At 48.2% G+C, this 20,595-nt stretch overlaps 1 protein-coding gene across 1 annotated transcript in view; it reads right to left on the reverse strand.

Annotated features, from left to right (window-relative positions):
• LOC142578955 (carbonic anhydrase-related protein 10-like) overlaps positions 1 to 20,595 on the reverse strand; it is a 102,310-nt gene that overhangs the window by 21,939 nt on the left and 59,776 nt on the right. Inside the window, exon 3 of the mRNA XM_075688694.1 lies at positions 4,356 to 4,492. Within this exon, the coding sequence (XP_075544809.1) occupies positions 4,356 to 4,492 (137 nt within the window). The remainder of the gene's footprint in view (positions 1 to 4,355; positions 4,493 to 20,595) is intronic.

Here is a 20,595-nt window from a genome sequence, read left to right on the forward strand (position 1 = left end):
TTGTGATCGCTTCGGAAGCGGATCGCTCGCCAACGCTCGCAGGGTACAGAGCCAGGAGAGTTCTGGCCGAGCGCTGGCTTTTGCCGCAGCGCGGCTCTCATCTTTCCTGCGACGAGCAAGATGCCTGCAACGGTGATTCCAGTTATTACTGGCGCGTCTTCGATACAGCCTGCAAGTTTTAGAAGCGGGGCGGAGCGGGCGAGCAGAGACAGAAAGCAGGAGAGGGATTGGGGGGAAGGGGGAACTCATTGTTCGAGGGCCGGTCGGCGTGGCTCGACGCGAGATCCGTCCCGGCGGCGGTGCCATTTGTCTCGCGAGGGGCGTTGCCGTCGCGAAATGGGTTCTCCTCGTGCTTGGGGCCTTGTTTTCCACCGATAACGAGCCTCATTTCCGCTCTTTGTCGCCCCCAGATATCGGCAGAAGAGAGCGGCCATCACGTCCGGACCAGCTGGGGCCGCCCCCGCCGCCACGGCTGCTGCTGCTGCTGCCGCCGCCGCCGTCCCCGCGACGGCATTGCTACGCGGACGGCGTCCTCGCGAGAACTGCTCACGGCGGGGACACTCGGGGCTCCTCTCGTACCGCGCGGTCGCATGACGATTGCGCACTACTCTGGTGGTGCGACCCTTCTTGCGAGGAGAGCTCGCCAGAAATGAGCGGAGGCGTCTGCTGCGCCTAACGCGCTTTGTCGGCCTCCTGCCGTGTGGTTTAGGACGCTTGCGTACGGCGTCAGAGGGCGAGGGCACGGGGAAAAAAAAACAACAGGGAAATGAACCTCGTGACATTGGCTGCACTAATTGAAGCTTTGATCTAACGCGTTTTTTTCGGTGAACGCTGTTAACCTTAGTCGCGTGACCGGCAGATTGGTTTCTGTAAGGCAGCAGTGGGGGAGCCAATCGTGAATCAGCCTTTTGCAGTGAAGCCCGCCAATAGCACTTCATCCCGTTTTCCTTGCGTCTGCCTCGCGTATAATCATAATATTTATTATCATCTTATTTTCTTGGCAGGACAAGTCACTGGGAGTAACGATTTATCGTCGTGTCTGTCACCATGTTTCCATGGGCGCAAGATGTTGCGAGAAAAGGACGGTCTACTTGTCCCCAGCCAGGACTTGATTCCGAATCCGCGGCATGTGATTCGTTGTGTCGACATGATCGTGCTCGTCGTCACGTCATCGTCGTCGTCACCGTTCTTGTCGACTTCGTCACCATCGGGACAGCTGTCTTGGTTCTGGGTTCCATCGTAAAGGTTTTGTTTGAGAAGGCATGAAAATTATTGTTGTGTTCAAGGAGCACTTAGCACTTCTTTATTTATTTTGCTCGCGAAACATTCTGGTTTCACGAACGGAGAACAAAAGCCCCGAGAAGCGATGCAAGCGCTTGGAATTGCGAAAAAGAAACGCACGTGGTAGAGGCACCGTGGGACATCTTCCTGTTAATGTTTTTGGTATTACCCAACCGTCATAATATCTAGAACTCAAATCGGGTGTTTGTGGTATCATGTGACAAGGATAAACGGTGCATCTGCAAAAAGCAGGCTTTTAGAAGTCGTGGAGTCCACTCTTGATTTGCCAGGGCAGGGGAGGCTAATAATCCCTGCTACGAGCATAGTGGTGGTCTCATTAAGAGAGATGATGCGTTTGTTCAATTAAGCGATATAAGCGCAGAGTTTAGTTTGAAGATTGCTAAGAGGCGCTATGACGCTGCACTCGTTGAAGCACGGTGACAATAATCTTTCTTCGGACTGACTATGTCTTCGCGAAGACGTACTTCGCGACTTAATTTTTTGGGGGGGTTCACTTTATTTGTTTGCTCGTCTTTCAATGTTTCACCGAGACGGTTAAGCACTTGCCCTTAATAATTAATCTTTTTTATCACAGTATAACCATAGTAAATTTGAAAATGATGATTAGTATAGCTGGGCAATATCTGAAATTCTGTCGCCCACAAGGGGTGAATAAATTTATTTTTGTCAGACACGTGATTCTGCACGAACATTTAAATGAACTGACAAATAATGGGACTAAGATATAAGGTAGAAATTGGCAGATAAAGAATATGTGATCAAAAAGTAGCTTTGTGATCAGCAATGACTTTTGAACAAGCCTGCATCCCCCCCCCCCGATCCGCCCCCCACCCCCTACTCCTCCAACCCTCAGGCAGGTTACCTTTAAAGAAACCACTGGCGGCAGAACCAGAATATCTTAGTAACCTCTAGATGAAACTATAACGCCAAAGAGAGATATTAGTTCATCACCACATGATTGATAACAACACTCCTAAGACATGCAAACTTAACGCAAGTTTTTCTTTCTACGTGTAAGAAAACTTATGCAGGGAAGATAACGTTGTCTAAGGCAACTGCCATACCGTTTACAAACGCTTTTAAACTGGTTTGTTCCAAAAAAAGCAGCATTGAAAAAATAGCTAATATTTAACGAATTATTCGCTGCTCGTTAAATCAGTAGGCGAAGGGGAGAGAAAGTAACTTTGCTTGTGAACGTGGCCTCCAACGCAAGATGTTTTGCTTATTACGCATGTGAGATTTCGCCTTTTTATTGAAACTTGTTCGTTTGGCCACCCAAATGGGTAATTTTTAATCGCGCTCTATGATCCCTGAAGGAAGACATTCCGAGCATTCATGTTCTGGCCTCTAACTTTATCCACCGTGCCTAATGATCAGATATATATATATATATATATATATATATATATATATATATATATATATATATATATATATATATATATATATATATATATATATATATATATATTCACAACATTCTGATGAAGGCCGGACCCCGGCCGAAACGTCAATAAACCGCTTCATACGCGCGTCTACTTCACTGTATATATATATATATATATATATATATATATATATATATATATATATATATATATATATATTTCAAGCGCGAAAGAAAGTTGGCAGCTCTTTTCCCGGCCGCAAACAAAACTGCGCTTTACTTTAATTAAAGCAAAGAATGACAAAAGGAAGAGCAGAAAGAACGAAAACACCGGAAAAGACAAAAGAAACGTATTTAGCGAGAGGTTATTCACCCGAAAAGTAGAATCTTTAGGAATATGACAGCTCATTGTGGCACGGCGCTTTCTTTTGTTTTAAGACTCGGAAGGTTGCAAACGTACTCCGGGTATTCAGAAGAAAGGGGAACTTTTCAAAATGTACAATAGAATGTACATCATTTTTCTTCCTTTCTTTCATTTTTTTCTACTTTCGCGGACACTTGCCAAAAATCAAATAGTAGTGGCGCGATGGGGGTGGGTGGACGAGATAATAAGCTTTCTACTTCACTATGCCACGAAATTTGGGACATGTGGGTGCCAGCGGGTCTTTGCTTCAAGAGAAAAAAAATATTTGGACCATGTATTTAGGCACGAGAGTGCTTACAAATGAAACAAACCGTAAGGAAGCGACGACATAATGACGAGGGCATTCCCTACCGTAGAAATGAAGAAACACGCAGAAAAAGCGAGACTGTGTAAGCGCAGCTACTGGTAGGATGGTGCGGTACCCGGTTGCTATGGCGAATGTAAAAAGGGGCCTTTGAGGGAAAAACGTTGCGTTGAATTTATACTTGGATTACTTGCGTCACTATATAACGGCAAAACTGAAACTGAGTCGTAGGCTCAAGAGTCGTCGCCGCCGTCGCCATCACCGTCACAACAACAACAACAACAACAACAACAACAACAACAACAACAACAACAACAACAACAACAACAACAACAACAACAACAACAACAACAACAACAACAACAACAACAACAACAACAACAACAACAACAACAACAACAACAACAACAACAACAACAACAACAACAACAACAATAATAATAATAATAATCATAATAATAATAATATTAATAATAATAATAGCCGGACATGGTCGAAGTGCCGTATTAATGCTTGTACGTGTGCACGTTTTCGCGTTAATATTCACTGCGAAACGCTAACATGTTGTTTTGAGAGTTACTTATTTCTTGAGCCCTGTTCAGAGGTACCTTTTACAGGTGTTTTGTTATCACTCTGCTCCTAGACAAGCGTGCGGGATGCAGCCTGTGTCTACTTTTCGTAACGCCCATTCTCCTTCCATCATTCCTATCAGAGCTAAACATGTCTCTCTGGACGAACGTTATATTGTTACATATAATGTGCTGTTTCATAACTTGATATTTTAGATGACGTTGTACGAGGACTCGATTATGTGCAAGCATAAATGTTACCTTTCTGCGGGCGCTTCAGGTTGAGGCGCTAGAAGTGAAAGCACACCTGCACAGCAACGCTTCACAGCCACTCATGCTATATGTAGTACATCAATGAAGGATAAGTACCCTGTGATTTGAAACCGCAATCGGCTTGAGGTTCGGGTCGAAGAGCAGCTGCCGCGGTTCTATGTTGACTGGAGACTGCCGCCGCCCCGTGCTGCATAGGCTCCAGGCAGGGTTTAGCCGGCCCCAGAAGTCCGGACCTGCGACGACAAGGCAAGGCGCGCTAGCAGTGAATGGCAGCATCGCTGTCGAAGACGGGATTCGCAGGTCTCTGAGATTATAAAAGAAGCTTTGACATGCCGATTCAAATGTGAGCCTTGTGTGCTTCTCCTCTGAATTAACCCAGCAAGCTGGGCGAATTGGTGACTGAACATATTCCTAGGGGCGGGCAGCGCAACCCGGATGAAGGACAAAAAGAAGTGCACAATACGAGCGCACCTTGCCCGCTGCGCTCGTATCGTGCGCTTCCTTTTGTCCTTCGTCCGGGTTGCGCTGCCCACCCCTAGAAATATGCTTCTCCTGATAACGTGTCTTACTGCAAAAAAGCCAGCTTTACGTTAACGCTTCGCCCTGAAGGTGTTTATTCACGTGGCAATACGCTCTATAGAGAGTAAAATATAGGGTTAGCATAAATCATTCATTGGCTTTGAAAAGGCTATATTTTCAAAAGTATTACACGTACACACATGAAAAATGTATTAAAAGAACCACAAACTCACCAAGTTTACACACCCTCTGCAAATGTTCAATATGTGCCCCCTTTGGTGACACGACACAGGTACAGACGATGATCGAGCTCATTCCATACATTTTCCATACATAGCATAGTCCTGTCGATTGTCTGCACTGCAGCACTGATGCGTTCTTTGTGCTCGACTAAAGATTGCGGTAGCGGAGGTACGTTAAGGACCTCGTTTTACGTACCTCCGCTACCACAATCCATAGTCGAGCTCAAAGAACGCATCAGTGCTGCAGTGTAGACACTTGAAAGGACTATGCTACAAAATGTATGTAATGAGCTCGATTATTGTCCGGACGTGTGTAGTGTCACCAAAGTGGCACATATTGAACATTTGTAGAGGGTGTACTAACTTGGCGAGTTTGTGGTTATTTTCATATATCTTTCACGCGTGTACGTGCAATACTCTTGAAAATATAGCCTTTTAAAGACGAATGAATCATTTATGCTAGCCATGTATTGTGCAACGAGCAGTAATTCGTCGGGGTGTCATTAAAAAGCCGAAGTCTTGAAGGAAAGTCCCCTTTCACGGGTACGTACGAACAATTTACTTCTGACGCATATTTGCTGAACAAGAATCACTGTCATTCATTGAATTAATAATTGTTGGTTTCCTCTAATACTTATTTGTCTTAGCAACAATGTTTCAAGTGATTAGTGCTGAAAAATAAATAAACAGCATTTCTGGCTTGCACTCTACATACACTGCCTATTTCGCGCTCTTAAACTGAAAGAAAGAAAAGCAAAACAAGGCTCTAGAAAGGTGCACCCTTTAAATTTTTCGTCGGAAGCACCGAGAGCGGAACGGGGCGCTACGCAACGTGACGAAGGGCGAGTCACCACTGCCGTTGACAAAATAAGCGCTTAACCGCTGTTGACTACTGTCATCGTCTCTAGGCTAACTAGCCGCTCGGCTGAACAAACACAAAAGTATAACGGGACCGACAGCCACCGTGGCGAGACCGTGCTGTTACGAGGGCGTTGATTATCAAAACACGCTTATGGCGTGACGGGTCGCGGCTTCGCCGACGTAGTACTTATACGCGTATATCGCGACGGCTGCATCAAACCCACGGTTGCGTGAGCGCTGGGGAAACACGTTGTTTGTTCGAGGCCACGCTTTCCTTTGACTCGGTCCTGTTTTTGTATCCCCCTGTGCGTGTGCGCCACATTCTCCTAAGACTAAAGAGAGAGAGAGAGAGAGAGAGAGAGAGAGAGAGAGAGAGAGAGAGAGAGAGAGCGAGAGAGAGAGAACAGAAGAAGAGTCGGCGCAGAAGTTTCTCGCCGATAACCGCCTCACTGAAAGGCAGCACTGCTCGACGCGGCTACGTGCCTGTGCTTCGCGGCAGAAGAGGCGAGAAAGAGGCCCGGTGAAGGGGCAGAAGACAGTTCATCGGGCGTCCCCTTCTGACAACGGGACGTTCCTAAAGCGAGCGGTATACGCTGCAGCAGCCTGCAGTAAGGGCTCCTCAGATGTGCGCGCGTTTGTGTGTGTGTGCGTGCGCTTGAACATCGGCATCGCAGCAATCGATCGCGCGGTCTCGCTGCTGGCAAAACACGGGGACGATGTTCAGAAAGCAGCAGCAGCTATGAGGAGCCCGCTGTTGCGTATATAACTCGTCGTCGCGACCGCGTCCGCTGTTTACCTTGTCCCCGAGAACCACACAAGTGTCCGCCCGTCCCTGTGCCGCGGCGAACCATTGATCGCGGTCAGCGAGCATCGCAAGAGAAATAGTGTGCGGGCGCGAGTAAGAAGCGGGCGAGTGAAGCGACTGAGCTGGACTTCTCCGACACGCAGAACGCGCTCGTCAAGGATCGAGCGCGCGCACGAAAGCTGTAATTGGCTGCCACGTGGTGGTGGCCTCCTCGCGCAGCACAGCCTCGAGAAACCGTGTCGGTCTCTCTCGGTTCTAGCAGGCCGCCTCTAATCCTGACTTACTACAACGCCGAGGTTCCACGTTAATTGTCTTCGCTGTGTGCCTACAACATGCGCTGCTTCCGCGGTGGCTATACACCGAGTAGCCTTGGTCCCGCTTCCGTTAGAATAGCTTGTAGCGGTCGCCCTACACGTTTGCCGATGTCTGGAAGCAAGGTCCATCGAGGTCGATCTCCGCGGGAAAGCCGGATGGCAGACGCGACCGGAGAAGAGCATACGCGACTGAAGATCACGACAGAACTTATCTAATGTTCGCTCAGCAGTGCTTGTTCGCTTTTGTTCGATAAAGGAAGTTATACAGAGCCTTTATTCTATCCACGTGTCATCGATTACTCAGCTGGCCGGTTCGGTTTCTTATACCAGGGCCCGAGTCTGACTTCGGAGGTCGACTTCGCCTTGCGGTGTACGGATAGGGGAGGGGGGGGGGGAGGCGGGGGTTAGGACATTTGCCCTACGTGACACAGTGGGCGAGCATATATTTAAAAAAAAGGGAAAGGTATTAACATAAGGGCGTCTTACATCCCTAGTCTACATCTGCATTAGGATACACATTGATGTGGAAGGCTGTCGATTAATTCTGGCCACCTGGAACTACTCAAAGCGCACCTAAATATAAGTCCCGCATAGTCCACTTCTAAAGAAAGCTTGTCAGCGGTATTCCACCAACATGAGTTAAACGTTTTTCCTTGTTATATAATTAAACGTTTCACTCAGCGCACACTATACTTTTGCGAAAACGACAGAAAAGTGATACCGATTCCTATGTAGGTAACGTTAAATGGAGTTTAGCTGGAGAGGTCGAATGGAGTGCGCCTTCGGCTACTCCATATGCAAAAAGAAATTTGGGTTAAATTAAAATAAAATAATAACCAAAAATAAAAAGAACACTTTAGGGCCTACAGACACTCACACTTACAGCAGCCAAAAAAGAAAAAAAAACAAGAAAGCAAACGAAACATAAAAATGAAGGCGATTCAATGCACAAAAATGTCCCTAGTATTTCTCGCACACGTCCGTACTTATAAAAAAAAAACTAATTTACTACACGAAAAGCTGTTGTCCAAGGCGACTAACTAGCGATGGTCCAAGCTTTGTTCCAAGGGACAATGGATGATTTCCCGGAGCCCTAAGTTTAAAGCACATCTGTTGCATTTTCTAGGCGCATAATGGGCAGCCGAGCAGCACGTGGGCTATGTCCTCGCCCACTACTCCAAAGAAACATGAAGCGGAGCTTGCACGGTGAATTTTATAAAGAAAGTGTTTTGTGTATGCCACGCCAAGGCGAAAGCGTTGAAACAACGTTTCCAAACGTCATCGATTTCTTAAGAATCTTACTAGAAAGGAACGTATAATACCGGCGTAACACGTACACTTCTGATCGCGATTGGGGCCGATCTGGATTGCGCTTGATCCGGATCGAGTGCTGCTACATGGTCATTTGCGATACAACCCATTGATTGCGATCGCAGGCTAACGTCTGCGCCCTCTAGGGCAGTATTATGAAAACGCTGAAAACAAGAAGTGAAGGCAGCTCAACAATAAAAAAAAGTTTAAAAACCTTTTTATCAGCAATAGCAAGCTGTAAAATTGAAATGCTGTCCAAATTTAGCCATATTTTGCAAATGTGAATTTGTAGCCAAGGCATTATGCATGTAGCTCTGAGAATTGCTGATGATCAGCAGACGACAATAGCTCGATCCGGATTGTTGAACCATGAAACAGCGAGCGTTGTTGATCGCGATCAAGAAATCCGGTCCGGATTGGCCCCGATCGCGATCAGAAGTGTACGTGTGACAACGGTGTAACATATGGCATTATAGAATTGCATGCAAGAACGCTTCATTAGGGTGTGGACGAAGATAAATGGTTGGTGGTAACATGTTGTGACGATGTTCATAACGAAAGAGAAAAGAAGGCAGGAGTTTAAAATCTGAGCTACGATCTTTGTTGCCTTTAACAGAGGGTCACAATGTACATGGCACCTAGAAGAGGAGGAAATAACTTCATTGCGTGTCCTGCGAATTCGTCGGGAGAACCAAAGGCTCCGCAATAGATGACGGCCAGCAGTTCGTGGTTCCTGGCGCATCCTCAAACTATTGCATTTATTTCCGTCTTTTGCAATCTCGTATGGAAGTAAATGTTCCGACACTTTCTTGGGAGGCGTCGGAATGTCAAGAGTGAACGATGTGTTCGCACAGCTTAATGGGACCTAAAAAAAAGTAAAGCTTTCTGCAGACATGTTGAACGTTGCAGAATCTTTTATCTATATGAAGATTATATTCCCCTCCTTATAGTGATCGCTTCTGGCTTAGTGGCGCTCATAATACTTTGTTGATTTCTAGAGCTTCCCTCTACTTGATGTATACACAGAAAATTCCCTCGAAGATGATGGGCCTTTTCATTATTACTGAAAAATTCAATTTTGCACAGTTTTTTTTTCTTTCACGCGGCTATTACGTTATTACCCTCGTGGTGTTTGTAAAGCGCTCCAGTTAGTGCGGATTCGATAATTTTTTATGACTCTTTGAATTGCCTCGCATATCTAATTTATGCAGTATGCTTTGGAAAGCACAGGTCTATTTTTTCAAAGCTTTATTTCGGCACTATCTTTAACTCCCTCGCGATGGGTGTGGCCGCTAGCTGCACACAAACACGCACGATTTCGAACGCTTCTCTCAGCTGACTTATGACCGATGGTAACAGTGCTTGACATCTTCGCCGAAAAACCATCGCCTCGGCGGTACGTCGAGCTTTCGAATGTCACGCACGGCGCGCTGTAGACACAACCTGACGCACGCACGCCTAGTCAGGCTAGTCTGTCGTACTTCCCCGCACTGCGTAAGCGCGTCGCTTCAGCAACAGCGCGAGGCATACTGCTCCACTTCCCCGTTAAACCCCCCCCCCCTCCCTCTATCTCTCGCTTTCAGCAACTGCGCACCACGCACTGCGAATGCCAAAGCACGGCTATAGCGTTTAACCGAACAGTAAGCAAAGTTCTGCGAGTCGCCGCGAGGTCCGTTTATCAAATGCGGGGTGGCTCTCTCGCACCCGTTTGGATTTTTCTCCGAGTTGCCGGTCACACAAAGCCGCCGCAAAAGCAGGGCGCCTATACACACATAGGACAGTTTCGGGAGTTCGTGCAGCGACGCCGTGAATGCAAACTGCCGCGATCGGCCCATGCACGCCGAAGCTGTGCTTCGACACTCTCTCTCTCTCTCTGTCTCTCTCTGTCCCCCTCCACTTGCCGAGGCGCATAGCGCTGGTGCCGCTTCCTTTCAGTCACGACGCGAAAACGAACGCGCTCGGCACGTCACGCCGATTCGCTTTCGAGCGCGACAATTTCGACACGGGCTCTGCGGCGTAGATAAAAGCGCAATGAATCAAGATCCGCGGCGGACATGTCTCCGCGGATATCTCCTCTTCATCCTGCTACCCCCCGCCCCCTTCTCCCCCATCAACCCCCTCCCGCTCACTCACCTTCTCCTTTACCCCCTCTCTCCTCGGCGCCATCAGATAACGGCTCGCAGATCCGGTACTGGGAGAGGGGGCCGCGTCAGAGAGCGCGCTGCCGACACAGTCACGGCGGGGCGCAGAGCACGCTTGCGTAATTAGCCCATTAAGGCTAATTAGTTCCGCTATTATTAATTGAAGCGTCCGATTTATGACGGCTTATCGAGAGCGCGAAAAGATGGGCTGCGCTAGTGCGCGGTCCTGCAGCGCACTAGCGCTCTCTCTCTCTCTCTCTATTTCTGCATTGAGGGAGAGAGAGAGAGAGATACGTGAGTGAAGAGCGCCTGCAGCGAACGCGCACTGAAAGAAATTGGCGGCGAAACTCGGGCGCGACATCGCCGAAAAGAAAACACAATTGCCTGCTCTGTCACACTGGTGCTGCTTCCTTTTTTCTTTGCGTGCTTATTCCGTAATTTTAAAACCGCTCCAGAAGGCTGCTGCGGGATTGATGACGCTTGCTCACGGATTAAACATCGCTGTTCATGAGCACGCAGGCTGTGCTCATTCATTCTTTAGCCGGTGCCTTGTGTGGCCCGTGCCACCAACGATATTCGCACCTAAATAGCTGTGCACACAATCATGGGTCTAGCGTTTGTACAGAGCGTGAAGTTCACGACCCCTCGTGAAAAATTAGTCATTTGACGTGCGTCCTCACCCTATTTTGCCTTTCCGAACTGTCGTATGGTTCAGCCTCGTGCAGTATTCTAAAGACGGAAAGTGTTTGAGGTTAGCACAATGATGTCAAAAATGTACGTGGCCGGTATCGCAAGAAAACACGTCGCCATAGGCATGCAGACAGCGGATGCCAAGGGGGCGATACCCCCTATTCTCCTCCCATGCGAGCCTGCTCAGTGCAGGGGGCGGGATGCAGTGTGGAGAAGGGCTCGAATAGAGTGCGCAGTTGTTAGCTTCATGTTCCATCAGCGTTTTGCGTGGTAGCTTTTGCCTTTTGCTGAGCAGGGCACTGCGTACCGGCTATGCTTCTGTTATTCAGCGTTGGTCAAAAGAATGCAGGCTTTACTTTAAATATATGAGAACAGCATGTGTCAGCGCAAGAAAGCTTACCAGGGTTGTATATGTTAGCATGATGAGTTGATATTGTTATTTTGCACTGCTCTGAAAACCACAATACAAGATTGTTGAGCAGTTCGTTATCAATTTATAAGAAGATGTAACTTTTGAAGTGCCTGTGCTAAGGAGTTCTGAAAGGGAACGCGCCCATTTATGACTTCGCTACAATCAACGAATTGTAAATTTAGGGCCTGGTGCATGGTTGCATGGCGTTTAAAAGAAGTTGTGTACAAAATACGCATAGCGATTATCAATAAGCGATTATTGCGTAAATAATAAGCATGCTGTGATAGCTTTTCTTTTCTCGTTGAATGTTCTGTAAATCTCTCGGGATGGATCGTACACACGCACTCACACACACAAATAAAAAGGGGCTAAAGGTAAAGTAGGGGGGGGCTATAAGATCACTCCCCCCTCTCCCCCCTTGTTCCCAATAAAAAGCCCTGCGCACACCTAGGCATGTCGCTGCATCCAAAAGTTGCAAGTGCCGCTGACGCTTAGCGTTTTTTTAAGATTTCTCAGCCATCCTGCACAGAATAAACGCAACACTTTAAGTTGACTAATCGGCTGAAGTCGAATTGGTTTTGAAGACAAGGTTTACTTGGCGGAGTTCAGATAGATTCGGGGTTCATGGCATCTGGGTATGTGGCTGCTTTTGGCATGTATACGTATGTATATGAGCGAGGTTATGTAGTGATAGACATGGTGAGTGTGTAGAGAGTTCTACCTATAGTGATATCAGCGTGGTTGCGGTTTGGTCGACCATAGATGACGTTGTAGACACGCAGACTGCAGCAGGCAGAGAGAATCGGTAGTTCTTAGTCTTGCAACTCAGTGGTGACCATGACGTAGTGGGAGTCCCGTGGAAGTCGATAGATGACAATCTAAAAATTGTTCTTTAATGCTGTGTGGAATTAGAGTCACTCGAATCAAACGTGAGGACCTGTGCAAGTTATTTTCAATGCGAAAACATTGCCCCATTACGCGAAAATCGGGCGTTTTAGTCGGCGGCGTGACAGAATTGTGGTACCAAAAATGGTCGATGGTAAAGAGTAAAACATAAAAGAATACTCGAATTGACGTCAAATTTCTAGGGGAGGTTTCTGTAAACCGAGAAAATTAAGGCCATTAAAATAAGATTAGGTAAATGTAGGTCTAATTGGGAATCGTACCCGGGCCTCCGTGGTGCGAGACGAGCACGGTTCTCCGACGCCACAGCGGCTTTCTTTTGTTTTCCTTATTACTTTCATTACACCACGCAAACGCGTACAAAGTAGGTCACTTGGTGCAGAAAAATATTATTACATCATTTCGAGAGACTGTTCATTTTTAAAAGGCTCTCAAATAGGACATCACAGACACCAAAGTGTCAAGCTCCTGAAACCACTCTGGCGGTTCAATGATGTGCTTGAGGGCATCACGCGTGTAACTAAGACTTTCACTTAGGTGTCCCTCGCTGACCTTTCATCTACGCGGGCGTTCCTGACATCCATACGCGTTTTCCACACACTGCTCACACACAAAAGCATTATCAAGTCAGCCGGCACTCCCCCTGTGTCTGCAGATGGTAAGAACCGAATACCGAAAGGACTTAACGGCAGTTCTTTCTTCAGAGTTCGTTTGAGAACATCCCACAAGAAAACGGAGTCATGGCAATCGGCGTCTCGACGGTTCTGACTGACTGAATGTATGCCTAGTGCGTGCGTGATCGCGCACGTCACGCCGCAGCCATCTCGCTGACTAAAGGTGTGACCTAGAGCGTGCGTCGTTGCGCACGTGACAGCTCATGACCAATGGGTATGATGTGGAGCCACGTCATGAGCGTATCAAATAAAAAAAAACATTAATGTCCACTCGAATGCCGCTGAGTGGTCTTTCGAGTTATGGATTCCTAGCGGGTAAGCGAGCGCGTTTTCATTTGGCCTTACCGAGGCGCAGTTAAAGGGACACTAAAGGTTAATATTAAGTCAACGTGGACTGTTGAAATACCATCCCAGAAACCTCAAAACGCTTGTTTCGTGCGAAGAAGAGACTTATTTTAAGATAAAATGCGTTCTGAAGCGTCCGCGTACATTTAGCGCAGTTCAAATCCCCGCCCTCCGATCGAGGAGTATTGACGTCACGCTCTCATAGTGACGTTGCGCCGTCGGTGAGTAAAACGGCTCCCGCAGACGGCGCTACGCCTTTTCTGCACAAAACGCAAACGCGCGGCCAGAAATAGAGCCAAGACAGAGCCGACAGCAGCGCGAAAGCCGTACTATCAGGTACTATGATGGCTATCGGAAAGGGAAAGCGCACGACGATAAGCTGGTTCTTTATTTTATGACGCCAACTTCGATGCTCGTTGCAATGGATGACCCTGACAACGACACATTAGCTCGCGATGCTGGGCTCGAGTTCAGCGATTTAAGCACTGATGAACGTGACCTGCTGTTGAGCGCTCGCGCTGCCGGCGTCGTTGCGTACTACTACGACGACGGCCTGCTTTGAAAGGCACTTCACGCTACTTCAGTAAGTCGGCGTTGAACTCGTAATCCTCTGGAAGAAAGTGCAGCGAGCACACTACGTGATTTTTCGGCTCTTTGCCAGCGCGATGTGGCAGAGGTACGGCACTTAACCACTTCGAACAGAAAGGTTCACTCGTTGGCACACAGTGATAAGTAACGTTGGATTCGTCGCTGCAACTGCCCTTGGCCAAGTTCCGCGGACCGTTCGCGCATCCCACGACATCACATGCACGTGGCATTCTCGCTGCTTGTTCCAAATGGAAGTTTCGCGAGCCAGCAGGACCACCGCAGCACGACGCGATAAAGAAACAACTGAAACCCCAAAGCGCGCGCGGCGCAATGTCGAGCGCGCAGAGTCGAGCGAAAACGAAACCTTTCGATCACCCATAGTGCCCAAGGGTAACGTCAAAATGTTATTTTTTTTTTAGAATTGAATAGAAGTAGACAAGTAGCATTTTTTTCCGTCTTATAATCTAATGAAATGATCTTTTTAATACGAGTAGTTCAGTACTAGTGACATAAATTATGATGAGGAGTGCTTTCGTCATCGGGCTACTACCGGAATGTCGCCGGGGGGTCTCAAATCGTGTCATGCATTTACCTCAATTTCTCGGTTACTAAAGCTCTGTTCGCGATTATATTGACGCCTTAGACGTTCTAGAGCATTGCTTTATCACTTTAACTTGACTTCATGGTAACCTTTAGTGCCCGTTTAAAAACGCATGGGAGAGCTTAAGCGGACAGGGAGCGTGCCGGGAAAAAAAGTATATATATATATATATAGAGAGAGAGAGAGAGAGAATGAAGAGGAAAGGCAGGGAGGTTGACCAGATATGAGTCTCCGGTTTGCTACCCTACACTGGGGATGGGGGATAGGGGTTAGAAAGATGACAGAGAGGAAAACGCTAAAAAAAAAGGGAAAAAAGAAGGAACGCGCACACATGGGGACACACACAAAAGGCGTTCCAGTTAAAATCGTTCACACAGGCCGGTAGATCGCAAAAAAAGCTCAATTACGCTTGCACGGCCTTCTTCTGTGACGGTAGGTCCTTTCGATGTTGTAGAATTCTTTTTTCGGATAGCGGTTGGTCGTCCAGTTGGCCAAGTTCGTGGCGAAGGCATGCCCTCTGTGGACGACTGTACTGCGGGCAGGCGCACAAAATATGGCTAATTGATTCTTCATGGCCGCAGTGGTCACAGGTTGGGGTTTCGGTCATCCCTATGCGGAATGCCTATAGGCTTTGCTAAAGGCAACGCCCAACCAAAGTCGATATAAAAGCGTGGCGTCTCTACGGCGAAGCTGTGATGGCGCTCGAAGACTTAGTGTGGGATCAAATGAGTACAGTCGCGTATTTCTTAAATGTGGTTCATTCCATTGCGACGCGGTGCACTGCCGAGCAAGTAGGCGGAGCTTCCGTGCCCCGTCAGTTCTAGAAAGCGGAATCGGGACGTGGTGCTCCTCAGTATGGGCTGAGCGGGCAGCGTGATCCGCCCGTTCATTGCCGATAATCCCGCAGTGACTTGGAAGCCACTGAAAGGTTATTTCATGGCCTGTATCACTTATATGTTGTAACGTCTCCGTAATATGGAATATTAGTTGTTCGTGCGGTCTCGTCGTAAAGGTGACAGTAGAGACTGCAGTGCCGCCTTTGAATCGCAGAATATTGTCCACTTGTGTGGCGGTTCATCACCAATGTGATGAAGGGCAGTAAAGAGCGCTGCGAGCTCTGCTGCCATCGATGTTGTCGCGTGGGTCGTCTTAAATTTGATTGTTGTAGCTTTCACTGGTATGACGATTGCCGCCGCGGAGCTGCTTGGAAGGCCAGATCTATCAGTGTAAATATGCGTAGAGTCACGGTAGTTCTTGTACAAATATAGTAGCGTGAGCTGTCTAAGGGCTGGTGATGACAGATCAGCTTTTTTCGAGATACCAGGTATTGCGAGGTTGATTTTTGGCTGAGCGAGGCACCATGCAGGGATCGAAGGTCTCGCAGCCGGAGTGAAACAAGCTGGCAATGATTCATCATATGCAGTTATCGTTTGGCTGAAAGATGTACGTGGTCTGTCCGCTGGTAGAGAAGTTAAATGGTGACGAGGAGTCCTGGCTAGATGCCTTATATGGGTCCTGAGTACTTCAATTTCAATGTGGGTCTTGACAAGGTGGTCTCTAGCTATTGCTATCGTAGCCACTGTTGAAGCACTCTGAGGCAGGCCTAGACAGATCCCGAGCACTTGACCCTGAAGACTTTGTATTGTGCGTAGATTTGTTTTGCGTAGATTTGATTGTGTTGTTTGTTGCTAACAAGCTGTATCGCAGAAATCCTAGAAAAAGCACTCTGTACAGTTGTAACATGTCACTTGGCGACATTCCCCAGGTCTTGCAAGCGAAAAACTTGAACAGGTGGCAGATGCCTGTCAACCGTTTTTTCACGTATGATACGTGTGGTCCATGACAACTCCCTGTCGATTATGACACCTATAAACTTGTACGATCGGACCCGTCATATTATTTGGCCATTTATCATTACACTGTAGTTTGCCATAGGTTGCGCGTAAATGGCACTAGTGCGCATCTCTCGGAGGAAATTTCCAGGCCTCGTTTACGGAGGTAGATAGCAGTTTGTGTGGCGGCTCGCTGAATTCTCGCTCGCAACTGTAGGCGTGTTACTGCAGATGTCCATATGCAGATGTCATCCGCGTACATTGATAGCCTGACTGTGGTTGGCACGTGCTCAAGGAGAGCAATTACTGTTAGATTAAATAACACAGGGCTAAGTACACCGCCCTTGGGGACGCCGCGATAGCTATAATGTAGACAAGTATGGCCTTACTCGGTGCTTACAAAGAAGGATCGTATGGATAGATAGCTCCGTATCCATTGAAACATCCGACCGCCCACTCCTACCTCTGCGAGAGCAGAGAGGATGGCTTCATGCGTAACGTTGTCATACGCCCCTTTAACGTTGAGGAATAAAGAAGCGCAGAGACGCTTACGGCATTTCTCATGTTGAATGTAGGTGACCAGGTCGACGACGTTATCGATCGATGATCGACCGCGTCGGAAGCCCGCCATGGCATCTGGGTAGGTGTTGTGGTACTCCAAGTACCACTTCAGGCGTCCTAGGACCATCCTCTCCATTACTTTGCCCACACAGCTCGCCGAAACGATCGGGCGATATGATGAGAGTTCCAAGGGCGACTTGCCAGGCTTCAGCAGTGGAACAAGGCGACTTGTCTTCCAGGTTGCTGGTAGCGTGCCATTTCTCCAAGATTCATTGTACACCTCAAGGAGAACTCCTCTCGCTCGCTCCCCCAGGTGACACAGAGCTCGGTAGGAAATTCCGTCAGGTCCTGGCGCTGATGTGCGGCTACACAAAGCTAATGCTGCCTTAAGTTCGTGGATTGAGAATGGTAGATCCAACCGGTGATCACGTGGTGGCGGACAGCTGGTCGAAGGCGATGGAATGTTGGTAGCTGTGAGTTGGCCGGATAATCTGGCACAGAAATTCTCTGCCACGTCAATCTCCGATCTCTTTTGAGAGAGGGCAAGCGCCTTGAATGAGAATCGCTGTACGGGGAGTGTCCAGAGACCGCGCAACGTTCTCCATAGTTGCGATAAAGGCTTGCGTGGATCTAGCGAATCACAAAAGGCAGTCCAACGTTGCGATTCGAGCTTGTCTAACCGGCGCTGTATCTTCTTTTGCGTGCGCCTGGCAGTCCGTAAATCGTTCATTGTCTTCGTACGTCCGTATCTTCGTTCAGCACGTCGTTGGATTGCTCGAAGTCGTTCTAGTTCCACATCAAATTCATTCAGTTTCGAAGAGCATGTGAGAGTACGCATAGTGTCTTGCACCGCGCTCTTGATTGCCTCTTCCAAGTCGAAAGATGGATTGGCGTCGCAGTGTTCTTCCATAATAGACTGAAATTTAGGCCAGTCCACTCTTTTTGTCGTATCCCGTATTTTGGAAGGGGACAATCCTCTGATCTTGACGTACGTGGGGATATGGTCGCTTCCGTGCGTCTCTATGTCCGCAAACCACCCTGCACGTCTGACAAGGCTTCGTGAGACGAAAGCCAAGTCAAGACAGCTGCTGTACGTGGAGCCACGTAAGAACGTAGGACTTCCATCATTCAGCAGCCAAAGTTCATTACTGGAGGCGAAAGATACCAGAGCTCTGCCTCTTGCGTTGATCATCGGACTTCCCCAGAGTGTATGGTGGGCGTTGAAATCTCCAATGATGACCCATGGATTGGAAGTTGAGGAAAGGATGTCTCGTAGTCTTTTGTAATCAAATGGACTTGACTGAGATAGGTAGGTGCCTACAAAAGTATAGGCCAAATTCTTTTTGCTTATGTTTAGGCATATATATTGATTATTGTCATTAGGGGGTACAGGCTGATGAGTGTAGGTGAGGTCACGGCGAATAAACACCAAAACCTTACTGTTTTCATAAACAGTTGACGACATAAATGATTCATATCCAGAAAGCCTGATTGTGTTCGATAAGTTCGGCTCGCAAATGACGATAATGGGGAACATATTGGCGTACACGAAGCGACGGAAATGCGAAAGGCGCGCTCCGAGTCCGCGGGCATTCCACTGAAAAATAGCTGCTTGTCGGACCTCTTCCCTAAAAGACCGTGGCTGTGTAGCCATGATCTACTCAAGGGTTGCAAGCACCGGACTCAAAGCGTCCAGCACTTGAAGCGCACTTCTGGCAGACGGTGTGTGCACGTTGCTTAGCAACACGCGAATGGCATTCATTAAAGGCCTGATAAGTGCTATCACTTGCTCATCTGTTTTCCGCGACTCCTCGGATACAGCACCTTGCTGTACTGGGGGCGGCTTCTTCTGTCGCTCTTCTGGCGGTCGTGTACGCGGAAGTGGCGGCCATTCTTTTGTGGAGAGAGATCTGGCAGTTTTCTCCCTTCCAACATCGGTGTTCGGGGTGCTGGAAACTTCCGCTGATGATGGTGCTTGAGGAGTTGACTTTTCCTGAAAGCCTGATGTTTTCCGTCGTGAAGACCTTCGACGGTGACGTCGTCTTCGCCATACTTTCACAGCGGCCTCATTGTGGGTAGAGTTGTTTCTCACAATTTGTTTAAGAATGGTGATCTCTTTCTTGATCTAGGGACAGTCTTTGGAAGAGGCGCAGTGATCACCCTGACAGTTAGGACACTTCAACGTGGTTGCGCTGCAGTTGTCTTCTGAGTGGGGCTCGGCACATCGAGGGCACACGGCCTAATTTCTGCAAACACCCTTCACATGTCCAATCTTCTGACAATTGAAGCATTGCATTGGTCTTGGAATAAATGGTCGAACTTGGTGGCGAAAGTGGCCGACCTTCACGTAGGGTGGAAGGCAGTCGCCTTTGAACGTTATCCTCACACAACGTGTGTTGCCGAGGCGACCAACATGCACAATGACGTTGTGTTCGCTTGCTGGTTTTATGAGAATTGGGAGGTTGCATTAGATATTTCATTGTCAATGTCATAGATGACTCCTGTTATTGTGGCACTATTCGTTGGCACGATGGATCGGACCTTGATGTTTCCCAGCTACGTTACATGTTGTAGTATGGTCAGCGCGCTCGGGCTCATCACATCGATTGCCAGGATGTTTCGCCTAGTGTTTATCCTGATATCCTTGATCTCGTTTGGCACGGTGTTTTCTAGATACACGGAGAGTGCTTGCCTGTTGGGGACGCGCAGGTTGTCGGTAGCGTTCTGTGGCACAAACAGGATGGAGGGAGGCCATCGTTGAGGAGCTGTCTTCACAGTGTTCGAGCTGGACGCCGAAGATGAGTTGATAATTCTTCGTTTGGCCTTGTGGTACTGGACAAGTCGAAAGCTGTCTTCCGAGGACTCGTCACCTGATGCGGAGTACAGCTCTGTGTTCTCGCTACCACTCGACGTATTTCCTAGCTTCCTCGAACCGATGTCCGCGGGTGAACGGGAACTGGGAGGATCCTCGGGGTGTTGTACATCCATCACCGCGATGGAGGAGGCGGTAGACCCCGCCGGTGCAGTGAGAAGTCCAGAAAAGCACAGAGATGGGCGAGATGGGTTCCGCAAGAGAAAAACTTCGTCTTCTTCTTCCAATTCAGTACCAAATGTGTAATGAACCTCGGCAGATAACTGGACGAGGCGTATCACGGTGAAACGTTTCGGATAGTGAGCAGACCGAGCGCAGATTGCCTCATAAATGTTTTTTTTTTCCTTCGATGGACGTCACGTGACGATCCCCTTACGTTCATGCGGCAACGCTAGGAAGCCCCGCGAAGCGTCGTTGACGGAGCTATCAGCCTTAAAAGGCCGCCACTAGACCGCACTGCGGCTGTGCAACGTATGCGGCGCGCAGCCGCGTCCATACGACGACAAAAATGCTCCTTCTCTCGCGTTGCCTCGTGGCCGTTGTTTTTCAAAAGACGTGGTCATGCGCAAAGTATAAAGAGAGACGCTGGCACAGAATCTCAGGTCGACCAACACGCGGCGTACATAACGAGGCCCTCCCTGCTTGGCATGCGCGCTGGCGCGTAA

The sequence above is a fragment of the Dermacentor variabilis genome, chromosome 4 (assembly GCF_050947875.1).
Source record: "Dermacentor variabilis isolate Ectoservices chromosome 4, ASM5094787v1, whole genome shotgun sequence".
NCBI classification, from domain to species: domain Eukaryota; kingdom Metazoa; phylum Arthropoda; class Arachnida; order Ixodida; family Ixodidae; genus Dermacentor; species Dermacentor variabilis.